At 42.8% G+C, this 27,535-nt stretch overlaps 1 protein-coding gene across 2 annotated transcripts in view; it reads right to left on the bottom strand.

Moving 5' to 3' along the window:
• The window catches only part of LOC137321491 (glutamate receptor ionotropic, kainate 2), a 394,735-nt gene that overhangs the window by 208,117 nt on the left and 159,083 nt on the right, over nucleotides 1-27,535 (bottom strand). For both annotated transcript variants that reach the window (XM_067983881.1, XM_067983882.1), the window contains exons 4-6: nucleotides 13,908-14,089; nucleotides 9,745-9,798; nucleotides 7,330-7,503 (exon numbers count right to left, since the gene is read on the bottom strand). In XM_067983881.1, the coding sequence (XP_067839982.1) occupies nucleotides 7,330-7,503; nucleotides 9,745-9,798; nucleotides 13,908-14,089 (410 nt within the window). The remainder of the gene's footprint in view (nucleotides 1-7,329; nucleotides 7,504-9,744; nucleotides 9,799-13,907; nucleotides 14,090-27,535) is intronic.

Raw genomic sequence — 27,535 nt, 5'->3', positions numbered from 1 at the left:
GCTTGTGAGGAATCAGTATTTTAGTGTTTTTTTCCAATTCTACAACAACTTGTGTCTTTAATGTCGTAGGCAACTATGAATCAATCTCTTGGCAAGCTGGCGAAGTGCTCTAAATCTAGGTTATTGTAATTTCTAGTGATGGGTAAAAAGTAATAAACATTTTACTTCCTTTTGCATCAACTCTGTAAAAATTCAAAATCTACCTGAACATGAATCTTAAAATTCTAGTAGAACCATATCATTTGTAGCCTTAACCAAGCCATTGTTGATGCATGATTCCACATATCATTTTAAACCGCAAAAGAACAGGGCATCCTAGCCAGATCAGGTTGTGGTACCTGCCTTTGGATCTTTTAGTTTTCCCAGTGAGCATTATCTTATGGCCTATCTCCTCCTATGTCTCCATACCTCAATATTACTGAGAGCTAATCCAAATCGTCTGCCATTACGTATCCGCATTTCACTCATTGATGATAGATCATGTGTTAACATTTTACCACCATAAAATGCATCTCTCTGCATTCTTTTCCTTCTTTCTTGTATTCTTTCCCTATTTTCCCCTTTTTATCTCTTCATTTCATTCTGACTTTCCTATCTTTCCATTCACGTTCTCCATTTTCTACTGTAAAGCTGGTGATTCTTTGCCAATCTCCACCTTCAACAAGTAGTTATATTGCAGAAATCTGCTGTGGGGACAGAGGTATCCGACAGAGATATCATACAAACACAGTTTGCTTTTGGCTCTGTGTGCACTTTTGTATTTCCAATTGAAAATACCAAATTGCATTTGTATACAAAAACAAAGTTCTGTTGATCTGAAGGTGGAAAAGGGAAAATTATGCGGATACTAAAATAAGCTGAAACATGAATGGAACTACATTATTAAATTTGCACAACATCTTCAATTCAATCCGATACTGGTAAAAATCTATTTTTATAAAGATCAAGAGTTCCATATTTCCAGCCCAAAGGGAGGGGGTGGGGGATGACAGTTTCCTCTATGATAATTGTAAGGATTCAATTGAAAACAGGTTTGGATCAGTTTTAACCCGGTTCCTTGTGTGCAGCATAAAATTTGGCTTAAATTGGAAATTTCGCTGAGAAAGACTAAAAGGAGAGCTAATGTAAGGGATGGAAACATTTACACTGATGCAGTAGCAAATGGTGTTCTGAAGTTGGAGTTAGGGCACTTTGTTGGGGCAGAGTAAAAGCAGCTTTATCCTGCATCTGACCACGCTGTACCCAACCTGGGAGCTCTTGATACTGACGCTGGGTGACAGAAGTCAAAAATATGATTTGTTCCCCTACTAACATTTCTCGTATTGGTAAGTATACAAATTCAGCAAAGAAATTGTTTAAACTGCAGAGGCAGAAAGGTTTTACCATTCCATCAAATCCTCCTGTCTGGTATTGTTTTAAATGTACATTAGAATTTGATTGGAAGAGGTGGTAAAGAATAAGTCAATCTATCATTTGCACAAAACATATATAGTGAAAAATGATTGCATCACCATTAATTTGGTAACAGAGTGAAAGCCAATGATTGATTTCTTTCACATCTTAGAGAAAGACACATGATTTTACATTTGACTGTCTCTGTAAGGCTTTCTTTGGAAACCCTTCAAAAATCAACTTGAATTATATAGAGGATAGATGATGATGAAATACGGATATGATTTATATCCTATACGTGGACTGACCTGATAACTTGAAGTGGGTGATAAAGCCATACACTGCAAGTGCCCTGTACCGATTCAGAGGGGCACAATTCCAACGTCGAAAGAACAGCCTGCACTGCACCAGTGCATAATTTTCGTTTCTATAGCAATCAGCCTTATCAGACTGCTCTAGAATCGACGGCAATTAATGCTGAATTATGGACCATTTTATGTTGTGGACACTGCTCCACCAGATGCAGGATTCAGATTGGTCAGAGTCAATGCACTTCGGGCTCTGTAGAGCCATTATTTCTGTCTGAGTTGAATTTGAACTAAAATAAAATTAATCTACATCACCACTCAGTCCCATATATCGGGCATCTGTCATGTTCCGAAAGCACGATTGGGGAACAATAAAAAAGAGGGCCATTTTAAAAGAAAGTAAAGAAACTACTACAAGGAGCAGCTGTTGGGTTGTTCGGTTCTTTAGCAATTTCAATTAAAAAAATGTAGCTTTGCAGTATGGAAAAACACTCTTCAATCACAAAGACTATTTACAAGAGCACATGCAAGGCACAAGTATCAACCTCCTGGTAGTTTATCACAATAATGATATTTGATTTAACATTATGTAAACAAGCTCCTGTCATAAAGTATCTACTGTGGGGAGCTCAACACTGCAAGATAGTTGTTTGTTTTCTTTTTACATTGAAACATTTCTTTCACTGGCATATGAAAATTTCTTGTTTCCCTTTGAAGAAACCTGTCAAATTCTACTTTTTGAATAGGTTCATTAACTAGTTGTAAAGATTGTTGGTAAATTCAAAACAAAATCTTGATAACTAACATTAAGACACAAGCAACGTGTCACCAACAAATTGATTTACATTCTCACTGCATTGACCATCACAGAGTCCATAGCATAAATTCAGTGGGTAGGCACCAGGCAGCCAGGGTTGAAACGAGCAGTTTGCTGATGGGAGTACACCACCTGCGCATTGTGTCTGGTTACAAATCAGTAAAGTCCAGAAAACAACTTGACTTCAGAACTACACAGGCTTTAATTTTTTTTTGAACCACAACGGTTGTAAAACACAAAGGGCCGATTTCGCACTCCCAGCGGGGGAATGGCATTCACGGGGAGGGTGTTGTGGGAAATTGTCGGCCCCAGTCCATGATTTTCTCCCTAATAAAATGAATGGACACAAAATGACTGTTTGTGTGCCTGCGATTCATCTCAGTGTATCCACTACAAGCTCCACCCCGCTCTGGGAGCATGGAATTAGCTCTTACATTTTTGGTGCAGATTATTAGGGTTCTTTGTCAAAATGTACTCAGTATTTAAAATGATAATATGACAAATTTTAAAAATAATCTATTTCTTCATCAAGGCAAACTTCTCAGCTTTCAGCCAAAAGTTTAACCAACTGTGTATTGTGCATATTTTGAGTTGGTAATATCCAACGGCACTTAAGAATACTTTGTACATTCCTGTGGAGTACAGGTGCATCCTATGTGGTGCAGGATGCTTTCTTTCCTAACCTAAGGGTTAAGGTTGTTTTGTCAAGAGTTGTCTGGTGCTGCTGCTGACTGAAAAGTACTTTGCTTAGGTCATGAATAAAAAATTGCATCCTCCAAACTAATGAGCACAGTTGAGGAATGGAACTCTGTGCTGTCACAATACAACACAGCAAAGATTAAAGTACACAATCCAAAACAGATGATAGGTGAGGCAATTAGCGGAGAAATGTTATGCTAATGAAGCTGCCAGGCTTGTTAGGTCATCTTAATTATGCCTGCAAAACCCTAACTTCAGGCAGATTAACCAGTACATTGGGAAGAGATTCAAATTTGGACCATTTTGTTCATATTACTGTGACTTGCTATCCAGATTAGCAGTTGTCACTGCAATTTTTACATGAACACAACTGGATAAAAGTGCTGCAGCAAGAACAGAAAATTGCTGGAAACACTCAGCAGGCCAATCACCAAGGGCTCGATGCTACCAGGGCTGCGGGTTCGCGGCGGGGGGGCTATTGGGTGCTTGGGTAACGCGCCCAGTGAAATCAGTCTGCCCCGTGCGCGATCGCAGCCTAATTGGATCCACTTACCTGGTCTTCCGGGTTTCCCACTGCTGATCTGCGCGTCGGGCTGACTGCACATGCGCAGTAAGCTCTGTCAGCTGGAGGAGCACTATTTAAAGGGGCAGTCCTCCACTGACAGATGCTGCAACAAATAGCAAAAATTACAGCATGGAGCAGCCCAGGGGGAAGGCTGCTCCCAGTTTAATGATGCCTCACTCCAGGTATCATTAGATGGGGTGAGGAGGAGGGGGAGGACAGAGATCTTCCCCCCGGCGGGCGGGAGGAAGCGGCCTGCCTCTGCCACCAAGAAGGCCTGGCTCGAGGTGGCAGAAGAGGTCACCTACACCACCAACATATCGCCCACCTGCATACAGTGCAGGAGGCGCTGCAATAACCTAAATAGGTCAGCCAAAGTGAGTACACTTACTCATTCCCCTACACTCCGTCTGCCACATCACCGCCCCCACCCCACACCTCCTTCTGCACTGCCAACACTACTCTGTCACATCACCCCTCACACCCACTCAAACCTCATCCTCATCTTACCTGCACTTACTCACCTCCCCAGTACTCATCCCGCCACTACCACTCAACCCAATCCTCATAGAATCTCATGGCTCTATCTCATACTCACCCTCTCATGCATCTCTTTCACAGTCAGCCTCACCCAACCTGCCACTACCTGTGCTGCAGCCACAGGGCATGCATCACATATGTGCAGTAGGAAACGTAAGGCAAACGTGTCGTGAGCATGAAGGGGATGCACAAGGGTGTTTGAGGGTTTGTCATGGTTTTTACTTATATTGAATTTCTGACCAACTCACATTACATATTATATTGGCACCACTACTGCCACGTCTTTGCGAATCTTGTCTGGTTTGTGCAATAATGCCCTTTCCTGAGGATCACAATGAAGACCCACAACTGATGCCACCCATTGTGTCACTGCAGAGTGGGTGTAAGTGTATTTGCAGGGCTCTTTTGTGCAGACGACTGAGAGACATCAGCGATGTCCCCGGTGGCACCCTGGAAGGATGCGGAAGAGAAGTTGTTGAGGGCAGTGGTGACTTTGAGAGCGACAGGTAAGAAGATGGTGCTTGGGCCAGCCCGGAGCAGCTCGGCATGAAGGAGGCTGCAGATGTCCATGACTACATGTCGAGTGACTCCGAGCCTCCGTGTGCACTGCTGCTCAGAGAGGTCCAGGAAGCTGAGCCTCGGTCTGTGGACCCTGTGGCGAGGGTAGTGCCCTCTGCGACGCATCTCTCTCTGTGGTAGCCCTCCCTCCTGCTGTGCAAGTGGATGCGTCACAGCACTCTGTTGTGGAGCTCCACGTGTCAGAGGTGGACGGCGTGGCCGGCGAGGCTGGTGATGCTGTTTGCCCTCCGAGGAGGTCATGACTGCAGCTACGGTGGCCCCCATCCGGAAGATGTACATCTGAGGGGGTCTGCAAGGCAGGTACATATCTCTGGACCCTGGGGTAAGTGTGCAAGTTGGTGAATGTGATTGTCAGGAGGAGGGTGGTGGAGGCCAAACTTTGTCCCAAGTGACAGAGTGGCCTCCTGCAATGAGTGAGGGTCTCCCCCCCCCCACCTGTCAAATGGACCTTTGCAGCTGCCACAGGCTGACTGTTGCAACACGTCCATTTCAACTGGGAGTGTTTCCCCCAGTATGGGAAACAGTCCCAGTTGTCTCTAAAATCCCACCCCTCCTCACATATTCCCTTAATCAGGTCTGTTAATGACCTGAAATACCTAATTAAATACTGTTAAGTGGCTCCCCGCTGGCTTTAATTGCCTGCGGGAGTCCCACATGCGGGGGCTGCGCGCGCACGTCGGCGCGTCTGTGGGGAACCCGGAAGTGGGCGGGTTGGAGCCGGGCTCCCGACCCGCTCCGGGATTCCCCGATTTTCGGAGCCCCCCGCCAGGAACGCACCCGATAGCGGGTGCTAAAATAGAGCCCCATCTGCGGGGAGAACAGACAAGTTAATGTTTCGGGCTGGAGTACACCCTCTGTCAGAACTGGAAGACAGTACAGATGAATAGCATTTTAAAAAGGAGCTGAATGAAGGGAAGGGGAGGAAAGAAAGCACAGAGAGAAGAAATAGAATGACCTGTGAAGTGTTTAGGTGGAAAACAGGAGGTGGTTAATTGAAGTGACATTGATAGGAAACAACAGGAGGCCTAATGAGAGAAATCAAAGACATTTACAAGGCACAGAAAACATGCAAATAGTTGAGGCAGATAGAAATGGAAGCAAGAAAAACTGGCAAACCTGTGCCACATCTGAATGTTACCTTGTCTCTTCTCTCCACCAATGCTAATTGTCTTGCCGAGCGCTTCCAGGACTTTTTGTTTTGCTTCCGATTTCCAGCATTCACTGATTTTTGCTTTTCGTTTATAAGGTTTCCACAGCACTGGGATTTTAACTAAATAATCATCTACAGCATTTTAAGCCAAATTGCTCGGCAATTGTAGTTTCAGGGTTAGTTCCTCTTAATTACTCAAAGCTGTTTGACAGAATACGAGTGGAAAAGTAGGCATGTCACTTTCAATATCCAGACAATGTACCAAAGCAATTAAAAAAACTAACATAATACCAGCATACATAGTCAGAACTGTAGAATACAGGATAGATTTTACAAATTTGCACTCCCTTCATCGAGGTCAGCAGTCCCACAGGATTTTCTGTCCATTCATTAAAATTAAAATAAATGGATGGAATATCCTAAGGGGCCCTCTCGTCTCCACACCTCAATTCCCAATGTGTTCTCCCAGTGCACAGTTTTTCATTCGCAGTGCAAATTCACAAGATTTTTGCAGAAATAATACTAAGGCTTTACAATGCATTGGTCAGACTACACATCACATATCGTGTTTAATTTTGGTCACCGCACCAAGTAAAAGATATATAATGCATTGGAAGGGGTACAGAAAAGAACAATAAGATTTATCCCAAGCATAAAGAGGATAAACTATGAGGAAAGATTAAAAAAACATAAGCTTTACAGAAAAGATGGGCAAGGTGGAGGATCTCATTGAAGTATATGAAATACTAAATGGTGTACATCAAAGTACAGAAAGAAAGTCAGGTCAAAGTACATGGATAGAAATTAGTGAAAAGTAAATTTAAAACCGATACCAAAGAGTATTTGAAATATGATAAAATGTTTAGCATAATCTACCAAACACTTTGAATATTCAAAATTTTAGTAAAGCTAATATATTGGACAGAAGACCTTCGATAGCTGACTGACCTTTTCTCATCCTTAGTTTATCTTCTTACAAAAGAAAAAAAGCACAAATTATTTGTGACGGATAAACAAAACTGATATCGACTTTCCAACTGCTATAACTTAGAACATCAATGAAATCTGTTTCATCAATACAGTGAATCAGTGACGTTTACTTTAGAATGCATAAATGAACTTAAAAATATATATAATTTGCTCCCTTTGTCCTTTGACATTTATGATAGGACTACGTTCATAGTTTCATATTGCAGTTGTGGCATCATTTTTCTACTTGAATGAAACGCTGACATTTTATAATGTGATTGCATGCAGCACCTTTTATAATCTTTCTTCATACCGTCATAAATCCATCCAGCAAACCCGAACCTGGTTTGGGGGGTGCTTGTAATCTTTCCATCGACCATTTTTCAATTATGGAGGCTACTTGGCTGTTCTCAGTGTTGAGAATCTGTAACCCTGTCATGTTCACTCCACTGTAGCGGTAAGGCTCCAAATCCAGAGCAAAGATGTCCTGAAAGAAATTTTCTGGTGTCAAGACAATTTGTTGTTTATTCTGAATTAAGTATCTTCAAAAACCTTGTGCGGGAAAGGAATCTGACGAATGGAATATACTGACTGAGTGCAATTAAAGGGGAAGGAAAGACTGGGAGGGTGGATCTTGTTTAATGTACTCTCACAGAATCATAGAATGATATAGCACAGAAGGAGGCCGTTCGGCCCCTTGTGCCTGTGCCAGCTCGTTGAAAGAGCGATCCAATTAGTCCTATTCCTCTGCCCTTTCTCCATAGCCCTGCAAATTTTTCCCCTTCAAGTATTTATCCAATTCTCTTTTGAAAGTTATTATTGAATCTGCTTCCACCACCCTTTCAGGCAGTGCATTCCAGATCATAACAACTCGCTGCATAAAAATATTTCTCCTCATCTCACCTCTGGTTCTTTTGCCAATTACCTTAAATCTGTGTCTTCTGGTTACCCGACCCTTCCGCCACTGGAAACAGTTTCTCCTTATTTGCTCTATCAAAACCCTCGGGGGCTGATTTCCTGAATGGGGGCTCTTGGAGAGAAGCCATTACCTTCAAGACCACTTGTCGGAAATCGCAAGTCTGCGGTCTCTGATTACCCACGTTTCAAAATGGCGTTGAACTGCTTATGAAGTGTTTTAGCAACAGTTATCCAATAGTTACTGCAGTTGAAAACTGGAAATCGCTTTACACTGAATATTCACACTAACAAAAATAACATAAGTGCTGGTATAAATATATTAAGGATCAATATGGGCATAAGATAAATTTCCCTTGCAATGTCCACAATCTGGTTTCATTAACAGCTGTCAGTTGCATTTTGCACTAGTTTTTAAGGAAACCTCTTTAATTGATACTAGCGATCTCCCGTGGCAGTGCAAATGAGGAGTGAGACTAAGAAAAGCGAGGTTGGCAGGCGAGAAATGATGAGACCAGGGCCAACAGACGTAATTCAGCCCCTGCTATTAAAGTCGTACATTCTGTACTTATTTTTAACTTTGATTTTATATTATTACTAGTCTATCTCCTGTGGTTTTGCACAAGGGGTGTCAAGGCCAAGTGTAGTGTTAAGGTAAAGCCGGGTTAGACAGTGGGGACTAAATGGACTAGAGCGTGCAAATATAATTTTGTCGCCATTTTACAGTCATACATTCAGCCCTTATGTTATATATTCCATTATAAATTCCTATATCCACATTTATTACGTAAACTGCCTCTGTAAACTTGTCAAATTGTAATTGCACTCTGTCCCCAGTGGAAAGAACTGCAGGGCCTCCACTAGGGAGAGGGTATAATTACAGCTTGAGAAGTTTACATAGGCATTTCCATTGTAACTATAAATACAGAACAATTGACAGAAAGTACATGCAGAAGTATGATTTTTATAACATTAAACAGATTTATAGTTTAACAGCAACACTTCTAACACTTTGGGAAGCAGAAAAGTAGAGCTGATTGGAGCACAGGCTGACGAGCTGGGCACACAAAACTGAGGTGCAACAGTGACACCACTGACGGGAGGATGTAATTACAGTGTGACAAGTTTACATAGGCAGCTTCCATTATAAATGTGGACTTATGAATCTATAATGAAAACGATGACACAAAGGTGTGACAAGTACACGCCAACAGGAAGTACGGTTTTGTAGTCATGAAGTGCACACAGTTATCAGATTTTTAATAAATTATAGAGAAATGGATAACAAATTTGTGTAAGTAAGCTTTTATTTAAAGTGCTCCAGCATTAGGGGTGTAACATTTTTACAAAGTAAAGGTTGTATTTGGAAAAACCTCAGTTGCACACTGTGAATGAAGCTGGACTACTTCTAGACTGAGGAACCTCAATAAAGGAGCAAGTGCCTAATGCTGGACATCACCAAGGTTGAAAAGAGTAGGGCAGAAGATGGGGCAAATGATTAGGTGACATCAAACTTGGGTTGTAAAAGCCTGTAGATCCTGGGAGGAAGGCAAAGCTGAGGCAGGTAAGGAGTTTCACAGTTTTGAGGTACTGAGAAAGAATGAGTTATATGTGAACAATGCAAGTATAAGCTTTAACTCCACTCACAGCATAAGAACCCAAAAGAGTGCTATTCAGGCTTGACTACAGACTGGCATTTAGCCAATGCATTAAATTAGTGAATCGAAGGAGAATGAGGTAAAATCAAATCAACCGTTCATCAGTTAGCATTCTAACATATCATGTAGTGTCAATAAATTGTTCAATTGCTTACCAAGGTGGTGAAAATGTAATGATAATATTCAGTCATCATTCCCATCGACAAAGCCTGGGAAAGAAATTAATGGGAAGGTCAAGTTGTAGCATCTTTCTTACACCCACATAATTATGAGAAATATGCAGTACAACGCACTGGGGATAAAATTATATGACTTGAATAACACTTTAATTAGAACAAACCAAGTTAACATACCTCCAAGTTTGTCAATTAGATGTTAAAAAACAATGAAAGTGTGATTTGTATTCAGTCACTAAGACAATCCATATCATTAAGGAGTGAGTCTCATTATCAGTGCCCTCGGTGCAGTTACAAATAATTAGGTTTAATGGGGTAGAGTTTCCGCTTCGTGCGCAATCGGGAAATTGTACCCAAAATGCGCTCGAAATTGCACTGGTTAGGTTACGCTTCAAGTTTCCGCTAAAATTTATTTGCATAATCACGAATGTAAAATCTTCCATGAACCAGCGTAATAGAACGTAATTGTTTCTTTTTTGTTTATTTCCATTAAAAAGTATTCCTTGATGTATTGAAGAGTGGTAACCTGGTACAGTTTAATTAATACAGCTGAAAATGGGTTTATCACTGAAAATAAGTGTTTTATAATAAGGGTGCCCAGTCTTCCCTTACTGAAATGGAACCATCCGCATATCTTTTGGCTTTTTTCCTGTTGAAATGACATGATCACTGAAGCATGCTAGGGAATGACTGTATCTCATGTCCCTCACACCAGGTATCATTCTGTGTGTGCCGTGTATGTCAGTAAGGACTGGCTTGTATGCTCTATCCAGTGGTGCAGAATTAAATGGTCTTGCATGGGATGTGTCCGTCAGTAAGGACTGGCTTGTATGCTCTATCCAGTGGTGCAGAATTAAATGGTCTTGCATGGGATGTGTCCGTCAGTAAGGACTGGCTTGTATGCTCTATCCAGTGGTGCAGAATTAAATGGTCTTGCATGGGATGTGTCCGTCAGTAAGGGCTGGCTTGTATGCTCTATCCAGTGGTGCAGAATTAAATGGTCTTGCATGGGATGTGTCCGTCAGTAAGGGCTGGCTTGTATGCTCTATCCAGTGGTGCAGAATGAAATGGTTTTGCATGGGATGTGTCTGTCAGTAAGGGCTGGCTTGTATGCTCTATCCAGTGGTGCAGAATGAAATGGTCTTGCATGGGATGTCACAAGGTAGGAGGTCATTTGCTGCTCACAATCGAAATAATAGAGCTAAAAAGACAAAGCAGGAATACTGGAAATCTGAAATAAAAACAGAAACTGCTGGAAATGTACAGTATTCAGAAGGGAAAGATAGGCAAACAGTTCAGATGTTTGTTTATTTTGAAGAATGGTTAAATCCCAAACTTTCAACTGTCTTCCTCTTTCAAATACTGATAAATCTTTTGTGCATTTCCAGCATTCTTATGTAGAAAATGAAGTTTAAAGGCGAGATACATATTTATTTTTTCAAATATGCACCATTACCAACCCCACTTCCCTTGGGCAACACGTCTTCAGAATATGGATTTCTGTTAGGTGAATTATAAATGGATAATATTTTAGCCTATGTGTTTAAGCTTAAAAACACCTCCCAGTCAGTTTCCCCAGTGATGTAACACATATATAAAAATCAATAGAAATAGAATGGCATAATAGGATGTTAAAGTTAATCATCAAACTTTGTAGCTGAGATACTGAGATTCACTCTTGAATGATGCTATATCCAGAATCTTTCAAATGTAGGCCTTGTACTTAGAATTCACATTAATGCTAAGTAGAAAAGAATATACAGAACTCCATTGCAGACTGCTCCATAATTTCAAACAGTAATCCTTCCAGTCAGCCTTGTAGCACCAAGCAACAAAGTGCTGGGCCCTAAGCAAGTCATGTGATTGAATCTTGCTCTGACATTCAAATTACCCTGTCCCCATTTTGTAATGTTATATTTTTTGCTCATGGTCAGGTTTCTAGTTGAAGCATTAACTCACAGGAGGGTTTGAGGTAATGGGCGGGGTTATGTAAAAGTGACTACCTTATATGACCAAGCAGCTACTGACCAGCTAATAATACTGTTAACTTAAAACTACATCATTGACATATCATTAAAGCTACAGTAAGTGTTCCCAGTGGCAAAACAAATTCAAAAATGCAATTGTTATGCTAATTTCTTATGAGCTTAAAACAAAATTAAATATTTATCTAAACCTAAGGGGGTTCAACACAGCAGCAGTTTAGATGTAATGAAATCTGTGATTCGCTACACTGAACAAAGGTCAGGAAATTCCTCAGAGCTGCTCCAGCTCCGCCGGTCTTACTTTGCTGGAAGTGTGGCGGAAACCCATTTACACACTTAAACAGCGATTTTTTTTTTGCTGCACTTCCAGCGATGCAACTGTGACTGAGTGGGAGCAGCTCCGAGGAACTTCCTGGCCAATGTCTTCTTCTACCCAAAAAAGTCTAAAATTCATCTAAGTATTTTAGAGATACTAAAGTGCTGGTTTATATACTGTGCAGTTTCTGCCACAAGAGGAAGAAAAGCATAGCGATAACAACAACAAAAGAATGACACCCCACCAGCCTGCCTCCCAACCCCCATTATTCCCCCAGAAATGAATGAGGTGCTTTCAATGGGCCTTGCCTTACATGATGCTCCAACTGGCAATGTTCAAGGCAAGGGTTTAAATAAAAAGTGAAGGAGTGAGACAAACTTGTGTGTGTGTGTGTGTGTACCAACACATATTCAATTGTCCCAGTTTTTTCAAAGTTCTGTTCTGAACAAAGAATGGCAATCAGAAAAGGCCAAAAACAGGAAGATGGTAGCAAAGGTTACGTAAACTTGCCACCGAAGATTCAAATGTGGCCCACCATCGTCTATATTGATGGGCACGCCGACTTTACAAAATTCAGAGCACGTGAAATCCACCGAAAAGTTAGGTTTTGTTTATTACAAAGTTTCTAAAATGTGTCATATTAATATTGGCAAAATTAGAGTCCAGGTTGCATGAGTGAAATCTGTGGTAAAAGTTAAAACTTCACCGTACAATATAACATTTGTCGTAAGCAGCCAGTTACCAAGATTTAGCTAGTGGGAAAATAAGAGTGTGCATATTTTGTAAACAATCTGCGATTTAAGGACTCTTACACCTCCACTTATTTGTGGTGCCATACTATTTTTCCGAACCACATTACTCTTAATCCAATTTATCAGTTTATGAAGAGAATACCTGCACCACGACAAATCCTGAACAGCTAACGGAGGCAGAGGAAAGAACATGTAAAATAATTTTCTTAAATACATTTGCATTCTACATTGAATTTTAAATATTGGACCGGACTTTGATGTGAGTGGCGAACGAATGGCGCTAGCTGCTCGTTAGAAAGTTTATGGCAAGTGCTGGTCTATGAGCTTTTGCACAGCAACTTCCTCCAAATTAGAGATCCAAAAAGCACGGCACCCTCTACAGGGCATCTGGGACCTGTGTGAACAGGGCAAGCAACTCTGATTACCAAACAGATTGAAGTATGTTAATAAGCCACGTAGAGTTTGAGCCAGGAAGTATAAGTTAGAATAGTGAATTCAATGTCAAATCAGGTGCAGAAAGTGAAATAAAGAGAGGGAAAGAAAGATTGGATTAAAAGTCAGAGATAAAAGGGACAGAAAGAAAAAGTAAAAAAATAAAAATGTATTTCATTTTTTTTAAATGTCCAACAGCAATTAAAATTGGAAGGAATGAGACGCCACACTTGTTAAAGTTAATTTTCAGTGCCAGAGAAGTAGTTTGGCAGTCATTAAGACTTACCAAGCTGTTAAAAGGGTGCTTACAACTAATTTCTGGCGAGATTAGTTCGTATGTACTGTGTCAGTGCAGGAACTTCACACTGTTCCAATCATTTGAACAGGAAGCCAGCCGGCGTGATGTCATTTTCACGCAGCTTATGGAGGAGCAGTGTATCTCGTTCAGCAACTTCCGGATTTCCGCGTTTAACTGCACATGTGCGGTCGTCGGAAGTTACTGTCCGGTTTGCACAGAAATAACGGTGAGCGCAGTTAACCTCACCATTATTTTCACAGCAAAATCCAGCCCATTATATAGGCATCCAAATAAGGACTGCTAGCATCACTACACTTTATTAGAATACACAATTATGCTATGTCCTTGGAAATAGTCACCTGCTTCAAGATACCAGCCGCCATTTCGTGACCACAGTCAAATATTACGTGGAATTCCTTGTTCCTTTTCATTTCCTTCAGCAAAGGTTTGGAATCCTTTGTATCTGCTGGAAGCTGCCGAATTTTCAAGCGGATACTGTACCGAGATGGAGCTTTAATGAGCTCTTGTAACCGAATCAGACCTGGGGAAGATGAAAAAAAAATGCAAATACAACATAAGATGTCTGACCTTTTAATGGAACTTTATTCTGTCACAGACTGAGAAAAATAATTGGCATTTACTCACTTCGCTGCACGTTACATAAAAATACAATGATGCTGGGTCTATTAGCAGCAGATGAATCTTCTTTTAAAGATAACTGATGTATCACTCTGTGCCCATGTGTGACATGTATGTCAATGCAGCAATTAAGCCCTCCATATGCCAGTGCACACATTCATATCCTGCACATGTCAAAGGTCACTTGCTGAACTACATCACCTTCCACTGACTGGTTTCCACTAAAATATGTTTATTTTTAATGACTATTACCGTGACAATAAATGATGCATATAAGATGCACTTAATTCATTCTGAAGAGAAGTGCACATCATAAACTTAAAATTCTACTATTGGCTCTCACTACCATAATGTGCCTTTTTTAATTTTGTATTTTTGGTGAATTTTTGTGCTCTTCAAGGTGTGGAATATCAGTGCTAGAGAAGGAACACTTTCCTACTTTTCACACTCGGTGTCGGAATCAAGCACCTCCATGTCAGATAATCAGTGATGCTCCCTCTACTCTATCCCAACAGGCACCTTAAACTCAGGGAAGATGCTCCCTGCTACATCATTCTGATTTTTTTTTCCCCTACATCAACCACCCTAATAGCCTGTCTGAGCGAGATTGATCACTTGGTTACTATTCTGTGTCAAACCATGAGCAGTTTTATGCTGTGGATTCATATGCAGGAGAAGCTGGATTGAGGTTGTTGACCTGAGAGTCTGGGATTGATTCAAACCGAGGTCCCAGAGGTGAAAGCATAGAGTTCTGACCCAGTGCACCACTCAATCCTCCTGCATCTTTCTATTTAATGTTTGTGCACTCTCCTGCGGCATAGTGTATTAGTTACTGGTTCTCAGTCACACAATGCCTTGGCCCTCCATCTTAGTTTCTCGATGAAAATGAATGTTTAAAAACTGTGGTATCAATGCTGCTCTTTAAATAGCACACAATTAAATTGGGTTAAATACTAGAATCACTTAGGAAATGTTAAATAATAGAAAGAACAATCTACTTTAATTCTGAAATGTCTGCATACAGTTATCAGACATGCTGCACTGTTACTCAGTCTATGTATGCCAATTGCCTTAAGACTGTAATTATAAAGACAAAATAGTTTCATTGAAGCACTTAGCAAACCACAATCAATGGGTGAGAGGTGCACACGTTTCTCTGTTGGTTTACAGAGCAAATTTGGTTGTATTCTCAGGTTTTCTCCTGCAAAGACTGATCACTGATTGCCTGAGGGCATTCCTGTAAGAAGGGATAAAATATTTTATTCGACGACTGTCTCAAGGTATCTCTGTTCAGTCGACTCAGATCACAGTACCTTTTATTGTATCTCTTGGCCCAGTGGTAAGAAAATATCTTTTATCTCGGGGAGGGGTGGTAAGGACTATTGGCAACCCTTCCATACATCTGCAAAGTTGTATTAGCAAATTAGCAATATATACTTCCTGTAGCTAATCGCTTTGGTTAGCCATCCCACAGTGTCTCAGCCAGCTTATTCAGTAGATAGCTGAACTGTACAAACCAGGAAGGTTCCAGGTTTGATTCCCAATTTGAGCTCAGTTAGTTTCGTTGAAAGCACATTTCAGGAGGTGGTCACCCCGCAGCCTAAGAGCGTGCGTGCAGAGAAGGACTGAGTGACCGCCAGACAGACTAGAAGGACCAGGCAGGTAGTGCAGGAGTCCCCTGAGTGCATCTCACTCTCTAACCGGTATACTGCTGAGAGAGGGTGTTCCTCTGAGGAGTGCAGCCAGAGCCAAGTCCACAGTAGCACAGGTGACTCAGCTGTACAAGGGCGGGGGGGAAGGAGACAGGTCAGGGGAGCAATAGTGATAGGGGATTCAATTGTTAGGGGAACAGACAGGTGTTTCTGCAGCCGCAGACATGATTCCAGGATGGTATGTTGCCTCCCTGGTGCCAGGTCAAGGATGTCACTGAGCGGCTGTAGAACATTCTGGGGGGATGCGGGAGGGTGAAGAGTCAGAGGTCGTGGTCCATATTGGTACCAATGACATAGACAGAAAGAGGGATGAGGTCCTGCAGGCAGATTTTAAGGAGCTAGGAAAGAAATTAATAAGCAGGACTTCAAAGGTAGTAATCTCCTGATTACCCCTGGTACCACGTGCTAGTGAATATAGAAATAGGAGAATAGTGCAGATGAATGCGTGGCTGGAGAGATGGTGCAGGATGGGGGGTTTTGATTCCTGGGGCTTTAGGACAGGTTCTGGGGGAGGTGGGAGCTGTACAAGCCAGACGGGTTGCACCTCAACAGGGCCGGGGTCAATATCGTCACGGGGAGGTTTGCTAGTACTGTCGGGGAGGATTTAAATTAGCTTGGCAAGGAGATGAGCATAGATTTAGAAGGGAGAGAAGCAGAGCTGGAAATGGAAGGCAGAAAATTAGTAAGCAAGTTTGGAAGGCAGAGGAAACAAAGCTTAGAAACTAGACAAGAAAGGAGTTTGGCAGTGCTTAATGGTATATACCTCGATGCAAGGAGTATAATGAATAAGGCAGATGAGCTGAGGGCACAGATAGACACGTGGAAGTATGATATATGGCTTAAAGAGGGGCAGGAATGGCAGCTCAATATTCCTGGTTACAGGGTTTTCAAACGAGATAGAGAGGGAGATAAAAAAGGAAGGGGGTGGCAATATTGGTTAAAGAAACAATTACAGCTGTGAGGAGGGATGATATGTTAGAAGCATCATCAAATGAGGCCATATGGGTTGAGATAAAGAACAAAAAAGGGGCAGTCACACTGCTGGGAGTGTACTATTAACCTCCAAACAGTCAGAGGGAGATAGAGGAGCAAATATATAGGCAAATTTCTGAGAAATGCTAAAACAATAGGGCAGTAATAGTAGGGGATTTCAACCACCCTAATATTAACTGGGACACAAACAGTGTAAAAGGTATTCAGGGCGCAGAATTCTTAAATTGCATCCAAGAGAAGCTATTTAGCCAGTACGTAGCAAGAGAGAGGGCAGTTCTGGATTTAGTTTTAGGGAATGAAGCTGGGCAGGTGGAAGGAGTATCAGTGGGAGAGCATTTTGGTGGGAGTGATCATAATTCAGTTAGATTTAGCATAATTATGGAAAAGAACAAAGATAGAACAGGAGTAAAAGTTCTAAATTGGGGAAAGGCTAATTTTACTAGACTGAGAAGTGATTTAGCAAAAGTGGACTGCAAACAACTCCTTGAAGGTAAATCAGTGTCAGAGCAGTGGGAGGCATTGAAGGGGGAGATTCAAGGGGTTCAGAGTAAACATGTTCCCACAAAGAAAAAGGGTGGGGCTGCCAAATCTAGAGACCCTGGATGACAAGGAGCATACAGGGGCAAAAAAAGGGAAGCTAATGTCAGGCACTGAGAGCTCAATACTGCAGAACGCCTGGAGGAGAATAGAAAATGCAGGGGTGAAATTAAAAAGGAAATTAGAAAAGCAAAGAGAGGGTGTGAAAAAATACTGGCAAGTCAAATTAAGGAAAGCCCAAAAATGTTTTTTAAATACATAAAGAGCAAGAGGATAACTCAGAAAAGAATAGGGCCTACTAGAGACCAAAAAGGTAACCTGTGTGTGGAGGCGGAAGATGTGGGTATGGCTCTTAATGAATACTTTACGTCTGTCTTCACAAAAGAGGGGGACGATGCAGAGGTTGTAGTTGAGGAGGAGGAGTGTGAAATATTGGATGGGATAAACATAGTGAGAGAGGAAGTATTCAGGGGTTTCGCATCTTTGAAAGTAGATAAATCGCCAGGATGAATGTATCCCAGTCTGTTAAAAGAAGCAAGAAAGGAAATAGCAGAGGCTGTGACCATCATTTTCCCAACCTCCATGGCTACAGGCGTGGTGCCAGAGGATTGGAGGACTGCTAACATTGTACCGTTGTTTAAAAAGGGAGATAAGGATAGACCTAGTAATTACAGGCCAGTTAGTCTAACCTCAGTGGTGGGCAAATTGTTGGAATTAATTCTGAGGGACAAGATAAACAGTCGTTTAGAAAGACACAGATTAGTCAAGGACAGTCAACATGGATTTGTTAAGGGACGTTCGTGTCTGACTAACTTGATTGAAATTTATGAGGTGGTAACAAGGAGGGTCGATGAGGATAGTGCATTTGATGTAGTCTACATGGATTTTAGCAAGGCTTTTGACAAGGTCCCACCTGACAGACTGATCAAAAAAGTAAAAGCCCATGGGATCCAAGGAAAAGTGCCAAGTTGGATCCAAAATTGGCTCAGTGGCAGGAAGCAAAGGGTAATGGTTGATGGGTGTTTTTGTGACTGGAAGGCTGTTTCCAGTGGGGTTCCACAGGGCCCAATACTAGGTCCTTTGCTTCTTGCGGTATATATTAATGATTTAGACTTAAATGTAGGGGGCATGATTAAGAAGTTTGCAGATGATACAAAAATTGGCCATGTGGTTGATAGTGAGGAGGAAAGCTGTAGACTGCAGGAAGATATCAATGGACTGGTCAGGTGGGCAGAAAAGTGCCAAATGGAATTCAATCTGGAGAAGTGTGAGGTAATGCATTTGGGGAGGGCAAACAAGGCAAGGGAATACACAATACTGAGAGGTGTAGAGGAACAAGGTGTCCTTGGAGTGCAGGTCAGGTCGATAAAGTTAAGAAGGCTTATGGGATACTTTCCTTTATTAGCCGAGGCATAGAATATAAGAGCAGGGACGTTATGCTGGAACTGTATAAAACACTAGTTAGGCCACAGCTTGAGCACTGTGTACAGTTCTGGTCACAACATTACAGGAAAGATGTGTTTGCAGAGGAGATTTACAAGGGTGTTGCCAGGACTGGAGAATTTTAGTTATGAGGAAAGATTGGATAGGCTGGGGTTGTTTTCTTTGGAACAGAGGAGGCCAAGGGGTGATTTAATTGAGGTGAATAAAATTATGAGGGGCCTAGATGGAGTGGGCAGGAAGGACCTATTTCCCTTGGCAGAGAGGTCAATAACCAGGGGGCATAGATTTAAAGTAATTGATGGAGGATTAGAGGGGAGCTGAGGATAATTTTTTTCACCCAGAGGGTGGTGGGGGTCTGGAACTCACTTCCTGAAAGGGTGGTAGAGTCAGAAACTCTCATCACATTTAAAAAGTACTTGGATATGCACTTGAAGTGCCGTGACCTGCAAGGCTACAGACCAAGTGCTGAAAAGTGGGATTAGGCTGGGTAGCTCTATTTCAGTCAGCACAGATATGATGGGCTGAATGGCCTCCTTCTGTGCCATAAACTTTCTATGTTTCTATCAGCAAAACATTGCAATTGGCCTCAGCACCCATTGGTTAGGAAGGGGAAAAAAATTCATTCAGAGCACCCAATCCTGATTGCCATCCAGCAACCCCTGCTGGAAGTGTGCAAATGTGAACATCAAGTGAGGATAGGTTCAAGCATGGATGAGATGCCCCTTGCAGTCGAATAGCCATTTATACTTACTATTAGATTTTACAACAACAACTTGCATTTATATAGCATCTTAAATGTAATAAAATCGTCCCAAGGTGCTTTACAGGAGCGTTATCAAACAAAAATTTGGCACCAAGCCACATAAGGAGATATTAGGACAGGTGTCCAAAAGCTTGGTCAAAGAGGTAGGTTTTAAGGAGCGCCTTAAAAGAGGAGAGAGAGGTAGAGAGGTTGAGAGATTTAGGGAGAGAATTCCAGAGCTTAGAGCCTAGGCAGCTGAAGGCACGGCCACCAACCCGAAAATTGGGGAAGCACGAGGCCAGTAGTGGAGGAATAGAGCTCTCCGAGGGTTGTGGGGTTGGAGAAGGTTACAGAGGTAGGGAGGGGCGAGACCATGGAAAACAAGGATTTACGCTTGAATAATGGGATAATGGTTACTGCAAGATATGTCAGAGCGACCCTGGTGCCCATGCATCCATGTCCCATAAAGAAATGAGCACTTTCGGGAGAGGAGAAGGGTAAGAAAATTGGCAGAGAAACATGGTGAGAAAAGGAAGACAGTTCGCCTGATGGTCACAAGAGTTTTAAATATTTATGCTGATCTAATACAATGTTTAAGTGACCATAACAGCTTGCAATGTAATAGCATTACATTTTAAAAAGAGAGCTTTAAAAAATATATAATATTTGGGGCAGGTTTTACACACCACAGTGGACTTTTTCAAAGGAGAACTCCAACTTTGATGGGTGATTTTGGGAGGGCGAGAGGAGGTGCTCCTGACCTGCAGAGGCCTCATTTAAATGAATAAAATATTTAGAAGTCGTCCCTTGCTGAATTTCATCAGTTCAAGGGAGGCTGATTCTGTAAGCCAATACAATGAGGCCCATGTCACCACCCAAGTCACTGTCGAGAAAATCACGGGAATTTTGAAGCAACATTTATGTCGCTGAGCAGTCTATGTTAAGTCATGCTATATCTGGCTGCCGCATACTGCACAATTGTGCCATTCAAAGAGGGATGAGCATAAGAGCATAAAAATAGGAGCAGGAGTAGGCCTCGAGCCTGCTCCACCATTCAATAAGATCATGGCTTGACTTCTACCTCAACTCCACTTTCCCACCCTATCCCCATATCCCTTGATTCCCTTACTGTCCAAAAAAAAGCATACAGCTGGAGGGTGTGGACAGCAGGCCCGCATGAAAAAGGGCAAGAAGAGATGGTTGATATTCAAACAGGGAAAGTGGTCAAATTGCTGTCACCAGGAATTTTTTCTAGGAAGCAAAATCTACTCCCACCTGCCATCTTTCTTCAATCTATGATACTCCACACAGCGGTGGTTCTACAAAATACCATATTCTCTATACTCACACTGACCTGGCAGGTTGCCCACAGGACCTGGCATGTGCAGCCTTTCTCACAGAACCCCCATTCCCCGCTTCTCGAACCACTCACTGTGACAAAACGCCAATTCCCCATACAGCATTGAAACACCAAACAATGTCTGTAGTTTATGGTTTCTTAATACCTTGTATAACTGAACGAACGCCAGCAGGAGCTGGGTGAGGGGTGTTGACTGCCAGCGGGAGCTGGGCGAGGGGTGAAGACTGCCAGCGGGAGCTGGGTGAGGGGTGTTGACTGCCAGCGGAAGCTGGGCGAGGGGTGAAGACTGCCAGCATGAGCTGGGCGAGGGGTGAAGACTGCCAGCATGAGCTGGACGAGGGGTGAAGTCTGCCAGCATGAACTGGGCGAGGGGTGAAGACTGCCAGCGGGAGATGGGTGAGGGGTGTTGACTGCCAGTGGGAGCTGGGCGAGGGGTGAAGATTGCCAGCGGGAGCTGGGCGAGGGGTGAAGACTGCCAGCAGGAGCTGGACGAGGGGTGAAGACTGCCAGCATGAGCTGGACGAGGGGTGAAGACTGCTAGCATGAACTGGGCGAGGGGTGAAGACTGCTAGCATGAACTGGACGAGGGGTGAAGACTGTCAACATGAACTGGGCGAGGGGTGAAGACTGTTAGCATGAACTGGGCGAAGGGTAAAGACTGCCAGCATGAACTGGACGAGGGGTGAAGACTGTCAACATGAACTGGGCGAGGGGTGAAGACTGCAAACATGAACTGGGCAAGGGGTAAAGACTGCCAGCATGAACTGGGCGAGGGGTGAAGACCGCCAGCATGAACTGGGCGAGGGGTGAAGACTGCCAGCATGAACTGGGCGAGGGGTGAAGACTGCCAGCATGAGCTGGCTAGGGGTGAAGACTGCCAGCATGAACTGGGCGAGGGGTGAAGACTGCCAGCATGAACTGGGCGAGGGGTGAAGACTGCCAGCATGAACTGGGCGAGGGGTGAAGACTGCCAGCATGAACTGGGCGAAGGGTGAAGACTGCCAGCATGAACTGGGCGAGGGGTGAAGACTGCCAGCATGAACTGGGCGAAGGGTGAAGACTGCCAGGATGAACTGGGCGAGGGGTGAAGACTGCCAGCATGAGCTGGCGAGGGGTGAAGACTGCCAGCATGAGCTGGGCGAAGGGTGAAGACTGCCAGCATGAGCTGGCGAGGGGTGAAGACCGCCAGCATGAACTGGGCGAGGGGTGAAGACTGCCAGCATGAACTGGGTGAGGGGTGAAGACTGCCAGCATGAACTGGGTGAGGGGTGAAGACTGCCAGCATGAACTGGGCGAAGGGTGAAGACTGCCAGCATGAGCTGGCGAGGGGTGAAGACCGCCAGCATGAACTGGGTGAGGGGTGAAGACTGCCAGCATGAACTGGCGAGGGGTGAAGACTGCCAGCATGAACTGGGCGAGGGGTGAAGACTGCCAGCATGAGCTGGCTAGGGGTGAAGACTGCCAGCATGAACTGGGCGAGGGGTGAAGACTGCCAGCATGAACTGGGCGAGGGGTGAAGACTGCCAGCATGAACTGGGCGAGGGGTGAAGACTGCCAGCATGAACTGGGCGAAGGGTGAAGACTGCCAGCATGAACTGGGCGAGGGGTGAAGACTGCCAGCATGAACTGGGCGAAGGGTGAAGACTGCCAGGATGAACTGGGCGAGGGGTGAAGACTGCCAGCATGAGCTGGCGAGGGGTGAAGACTGCCAGCATGAGCTGGGCGAAGGGTGAAGACTGCCAGCATGAGCTGGCGAGGGGTGAAGACCGCCAGCATGAACTGGGCGAGGGGTGAAGACTGCCAGCATGAACTGGGTGAGGGGTGAAGACTGCCAGCATGAACTGGGTGAAGGGTGAAGACTGCCAGCATGAACTGGGTGAGGGGTGAAGACCGCCAGCATGAACTGGGTGAGGGGTGAAGACTGCCAGCATGAACTGGGCGAAGGGTGAAGACTGCCAGCATGAGCTGGCGAGGGGTGAAGACTGCCAGCATGAGCCAGGGGGAAGGAAGAGAAGAGCTTCCATCAACCGATGTCACTGTGACAACCTTATAAACAATTTAATACACAAATTCAGAAAGAGACAATATCAACTCATATCCCCAATAGCTTCAATTTCTCTGTGAGAAATAAAGGAAATTCCCTGTATTTGTGTCACTATCTTCTGCAATACAGGTGATGACGAAATAGCTGCAGATTAAATTATGCCTCACTGCAGGTTGAAAATAAAGAAGAAAAATAGGCTTTCCTCCTGCTTTTCCAGCAAATTGTTCTTATCTTCCTCCCTCATCTGTAAAAGATCTCCTACAATGGGCAAAGAATTTCCTTCCATTATATAATTCAAAAATTCAGGTTCTTACTCTTCCCACATGTCCAGCGAGCAGTTCTAGGTCACAAAACATAATCCTTTCTGACAATTCATGGTGTACACTAGAAGTTCCCTCACTACCGCAGGGAGCAGTAATGTCTCAGTTGCTGCAGTCTCGGCACCTAAGTCCTAGTCACTATCTTGTTACCCACTCTCCACTATAAGCTTTTTAAAGTTATTTCACCAGCTCATAATTCGCAATTCAAAATGCTGTCAGTTATTTTTTTTTTTGTTTGTTGTTTTTTTTTGGTGATTTGTATATTCTGAGACCTGGCAGGTAACACCTGTCTGTCTGCACACTGATTGCCTTGGCAACGGGCAGTTGAAAAAACTGTCTGTAATCACCAAGCATTGTTCTGTGAATTATAAATGCGATTTCATTTCGAGGATTTCATTTTCACATCGTTCACCTGACGAAGGAGGAAGCCTCCGAAAGCTTGTGAATTTAAAATAAAATTGCTGGACTATAACTTGGTGTTGTAAAATTGTTTACAGTTATTTTCAATACAGAGATGAGGAAACGTCTTGTCAAAATGTCACTTCATTCTGACTAAATAATCCTGCCAGTTTCCACAAAGCACACCTATTCTTTAATTTGTATGTTGAAGAATTCATTAGGACATCACAACTTCCTCACGAGTTTTCAGTTCTCTCTATCCCTCTGAGCAGTTCCAGTTATCACCACATGCCACATTGCAAGACAGATAAAATTCTTAATTAAATAAGAATATATGAGAAATATGTCACTACTTGATCTGCAGAGGGACCATCGGGGTAAACTTTAAATTAGGCACCTTGTAACTTGCATTTCCAGTGACAATTTTTTGATAGTGATTGTTACACTTATTCCACTAGCAATCGGCCGCAATAATACAACGCTCGCATGACAAGAATTGAACTGACTCGTAAGCTAGTGTACATTTATTGCTCAATCATCTCCTACACAAGGTAAAATACACCACATTTTGTTGTCCTTGTACTTAAATAAAACATTTTTAAATTGTAAGCAAATATTAATTTAAATGTTGCAATTTAATAGATGTATTTCTAAACATTAAGAAGGATCTATGGATTGTTAAGGTTCGGGAAAACATTAACCATCTTTGAGATGTTCCACTGAATCCTTCAGTCTACCGGGGCAATGGCTCTTTTCTTACACATTATTAGCTATTATCTAACCTTTGCCTCTTTGCCCTCACTAAAAGATTCCAATTTTACATTCTGAATTGATCAACCCCAATGCTTCCCTCAATAACTACATGTCCACTGTACATACTTGACGTACAACACAGGACTGACACTAGACATAAAAAGAAAAATTGTGAGTGCTGGAAATAAATGGAGTTGAGGTACAGGTCAGCCATGATCTTAATTGAATGGCGAAACAGACTCGAGGCACTGGACGGCCTACTCTTGTTCCTTTGTTCCTAAGTAACTTTGCAATTTTATTGTAGTATCGTAGTATGGTACAGCACAGAAAAAGACCATTCGGCCCATCGTGCCTGCGCCAGCTCTTTGAGAGAGCTATCTAATTAGTCGCAATCCCCTGCTCTTTCCCCATAGCCCTGTCAATGTTTTCCCTTCAAGTATTTATCCAATTCCCTTTTGAAAGTTACTATTGAATCTGTTTCCACCACCCTTTTAGGCAGTGCATTCCAGATCATTACAACTTGTTGTGCAAAAAAATGTTTCCTCCTGTCGCCTCTGGCTCTTTTGCCAATCACTTTAAATCTGTGTTCTTTGGCTACTGACCCTTCTGCCACTGGGAACAATTTCTCCTCATTTACTCTATCAAAACTGTTCATGATTTTGAACACCTCTATCAAATCTCCCCGAACCTTCTCTGTTCTATGGAGAACAACCCCAGCTTCTCCAGTCTCTCCACATAACTGAAGTTCCTCATCCCTGGTACCATTCTAGTAAATCTCTTCTGCACTCTCTCTAAGGCCTTGACATCCTTCCTAAAATGTGGTGCCCAGAATTGAATACAATACTCCAGCTGAGGCCTAGCTAGTGTTTTATAAAGGTTTAGCATAACTTCCTTGCTTTTGTACTCTATGCCTCTATTAAAAAAGCCCAGGATCCTATATGCTTTTTTAACAGCCTTCTCAACTTGTCCTGCCACCTTCAAAGATTTGTGTACATATACCCCTACATCTCTCTGTTCCTGCACTCCCTTTAAAATTGTACCATTTAGTTTATATTGCCTCTCCTCATTCTTCCTACCAAAATGCATCACTTCACACTTCTCTGCTTTAAATTTCATCTGCCGTGTGTCTGCTCATTTCACCAGTCTATTTATGTCCTCCTGAAGTCTTTTACTAACCTCCACTTCCAAATTTTGTGTCATCTGCAAACTTTGAAATTATACCCTATAAATCCATGTCCAGGTCATTAATATATTTCAAAAAGAGCAGTGGTCCTAATACAGACCCCTGGGGAACACCATTGAATACTTCCCTCCAGTCTGAAAAACAACTGTTCACCACTGGTCTCTGCTTTCTGTCCCTTAATTGTAAACAATTTTACAACACCAAGTTATAGTCCAGCAATTTTATTTTAACTTCACAAGCTTTCGGAGGCTTCCTCCTTCCTCAGGTAAATGTTCAGGAGCTCCTCGAAGCCTACGCATTTATACATATAGAACAATACATGGTGTTTACAGAATGCCCCTGCAACTGCCCGTTGCCAAGGCAATCACCGTGTTCAGACAGAGAGGTGTCACCTGCAAAACCCCCGAATACACATTCAACAAAAAAACAAACAGGAAAAAAAACAGAGAGAGGCAGAAACATCCGGAAGGCAGAGAAAGCCAGCAAATGACCCATTATATTAAAAACAGATAACATTTGTTCGCTGGTGGGGTAACGTGTAGCGTGACATGAACCCAAGATCCCGGTTGAGGCCGTCCTCATGGGTGCGGAACTTGGCTATCAATTTCTGCTCGACGATTTTGCGTTGTCGTGTGTCTCGAAGGCCGCCTTGGAGTACGCTTACCCGAAGGTCGGTGGATGAATGTCCATGACTGCTGAAGTGTTCCCCGACTGGGAGGGAACCCTCCTGTTTGGCGATTGTTGCGCGGTGTCACCACATTCTGTCCCTTAACCAATTTCGTATCTATGCTACCACTGTCTCTTTATTCTCATGGGCTTTAATTTTGCTAACAAGTCTATTATGTGGTACTTTATCAAAAGCCTTTTGAAAATCTATATACACAATATCAACCACAATACCCTCATCAACCCTCTCCGTTACTTCATCAAAGAACCCAATCAAGTTAGTCAAACACGATTTTCCTTTAACAAATCTGTGCTGACTTTCATTTATTAGCCCATACTTTTCCAAGTGCCAATTAATTTTGTCCTAGATTATTGTCTCTAAAAATTGCCCCAACATTGACATTAGGCTGACTGGCCTGTAATTGCCAGGTTTATCCCTCTCCCCTTTTTTGAACAGTGCTGTAACATTTGCAATCCTCCAGTCCTCTGGCACCACTCCTGTATCTAAGGAGGATTGGAAGATTGTGGCCAGAGCCTCTGCAATTTCCATCCTTACTTCCCTCAGTAACCTAGGATGCATCCCATCTGGACCGGGTGACTTTTCTATTTTGAGTACTGCTATTCTTTTAAGTACCTCCTTTTTATCTATTTTTATCCTCTCTACTACCTCCTCCTTTACTGCTACATTGGCAGCATCCTCTTCTCTAGTTTAGACTGATGCAAAGTATTCATTTATTACCTCAGCCATGACCTCTGCCTCCACAAGATCATCTCCGATTTTGTCCCTAATCAGCCCCACCTTTCATTTGACTACCCTTTCATTATTTATATGTTTATAAAATTATTTATATGTTTATGTTAATCACTATTCTATTCTCCTACTCTCCCTTTGCCTCTCATTTCCTTTTTTTAGATCTCCTCTGTACTTTCTGTATTCAGCTTGGTTCTATACTATAGTATGAATCTTACATTCATCATAAGCCTCCTTTTTCTGTTTCATTTTAATCTCTATGTCTTTAGTAATCCAGGGAGCTCTAGCTTTGGATGCCCTTCCTTTTCCCCTCGTGGGAATGTGTCTACTCTGTACCCGAACCATCTCCTCCTTGAGGGCCTTCCATTGTTCAATTACTGTTTTGCCTACCAATTTCTGATTCCAATCCACTGAAATTAGCCCTTCTCCAGTTAAATAATTTTAC

The sequence above is a fragment of the Heptranchias perlo genome, chromosome 5 (assembly GCF_035084215.1).
Source record: "Heptranchias perlo isolate sHepPer1 chromosome 5, sHepPer1.hap1, whole genome shotgun sequence".
Taxonomy (NCBI): domain Eukaryota; kingdom Metazoa; phylum Chordata; class Chondrichthyes; order Hexanchiformes; family Hexanchidae; genus Heptranchias; species Heptranchias perlo.
This window is presented reverse-complemented; position numbering and strand designations above follow the sequence as displayed.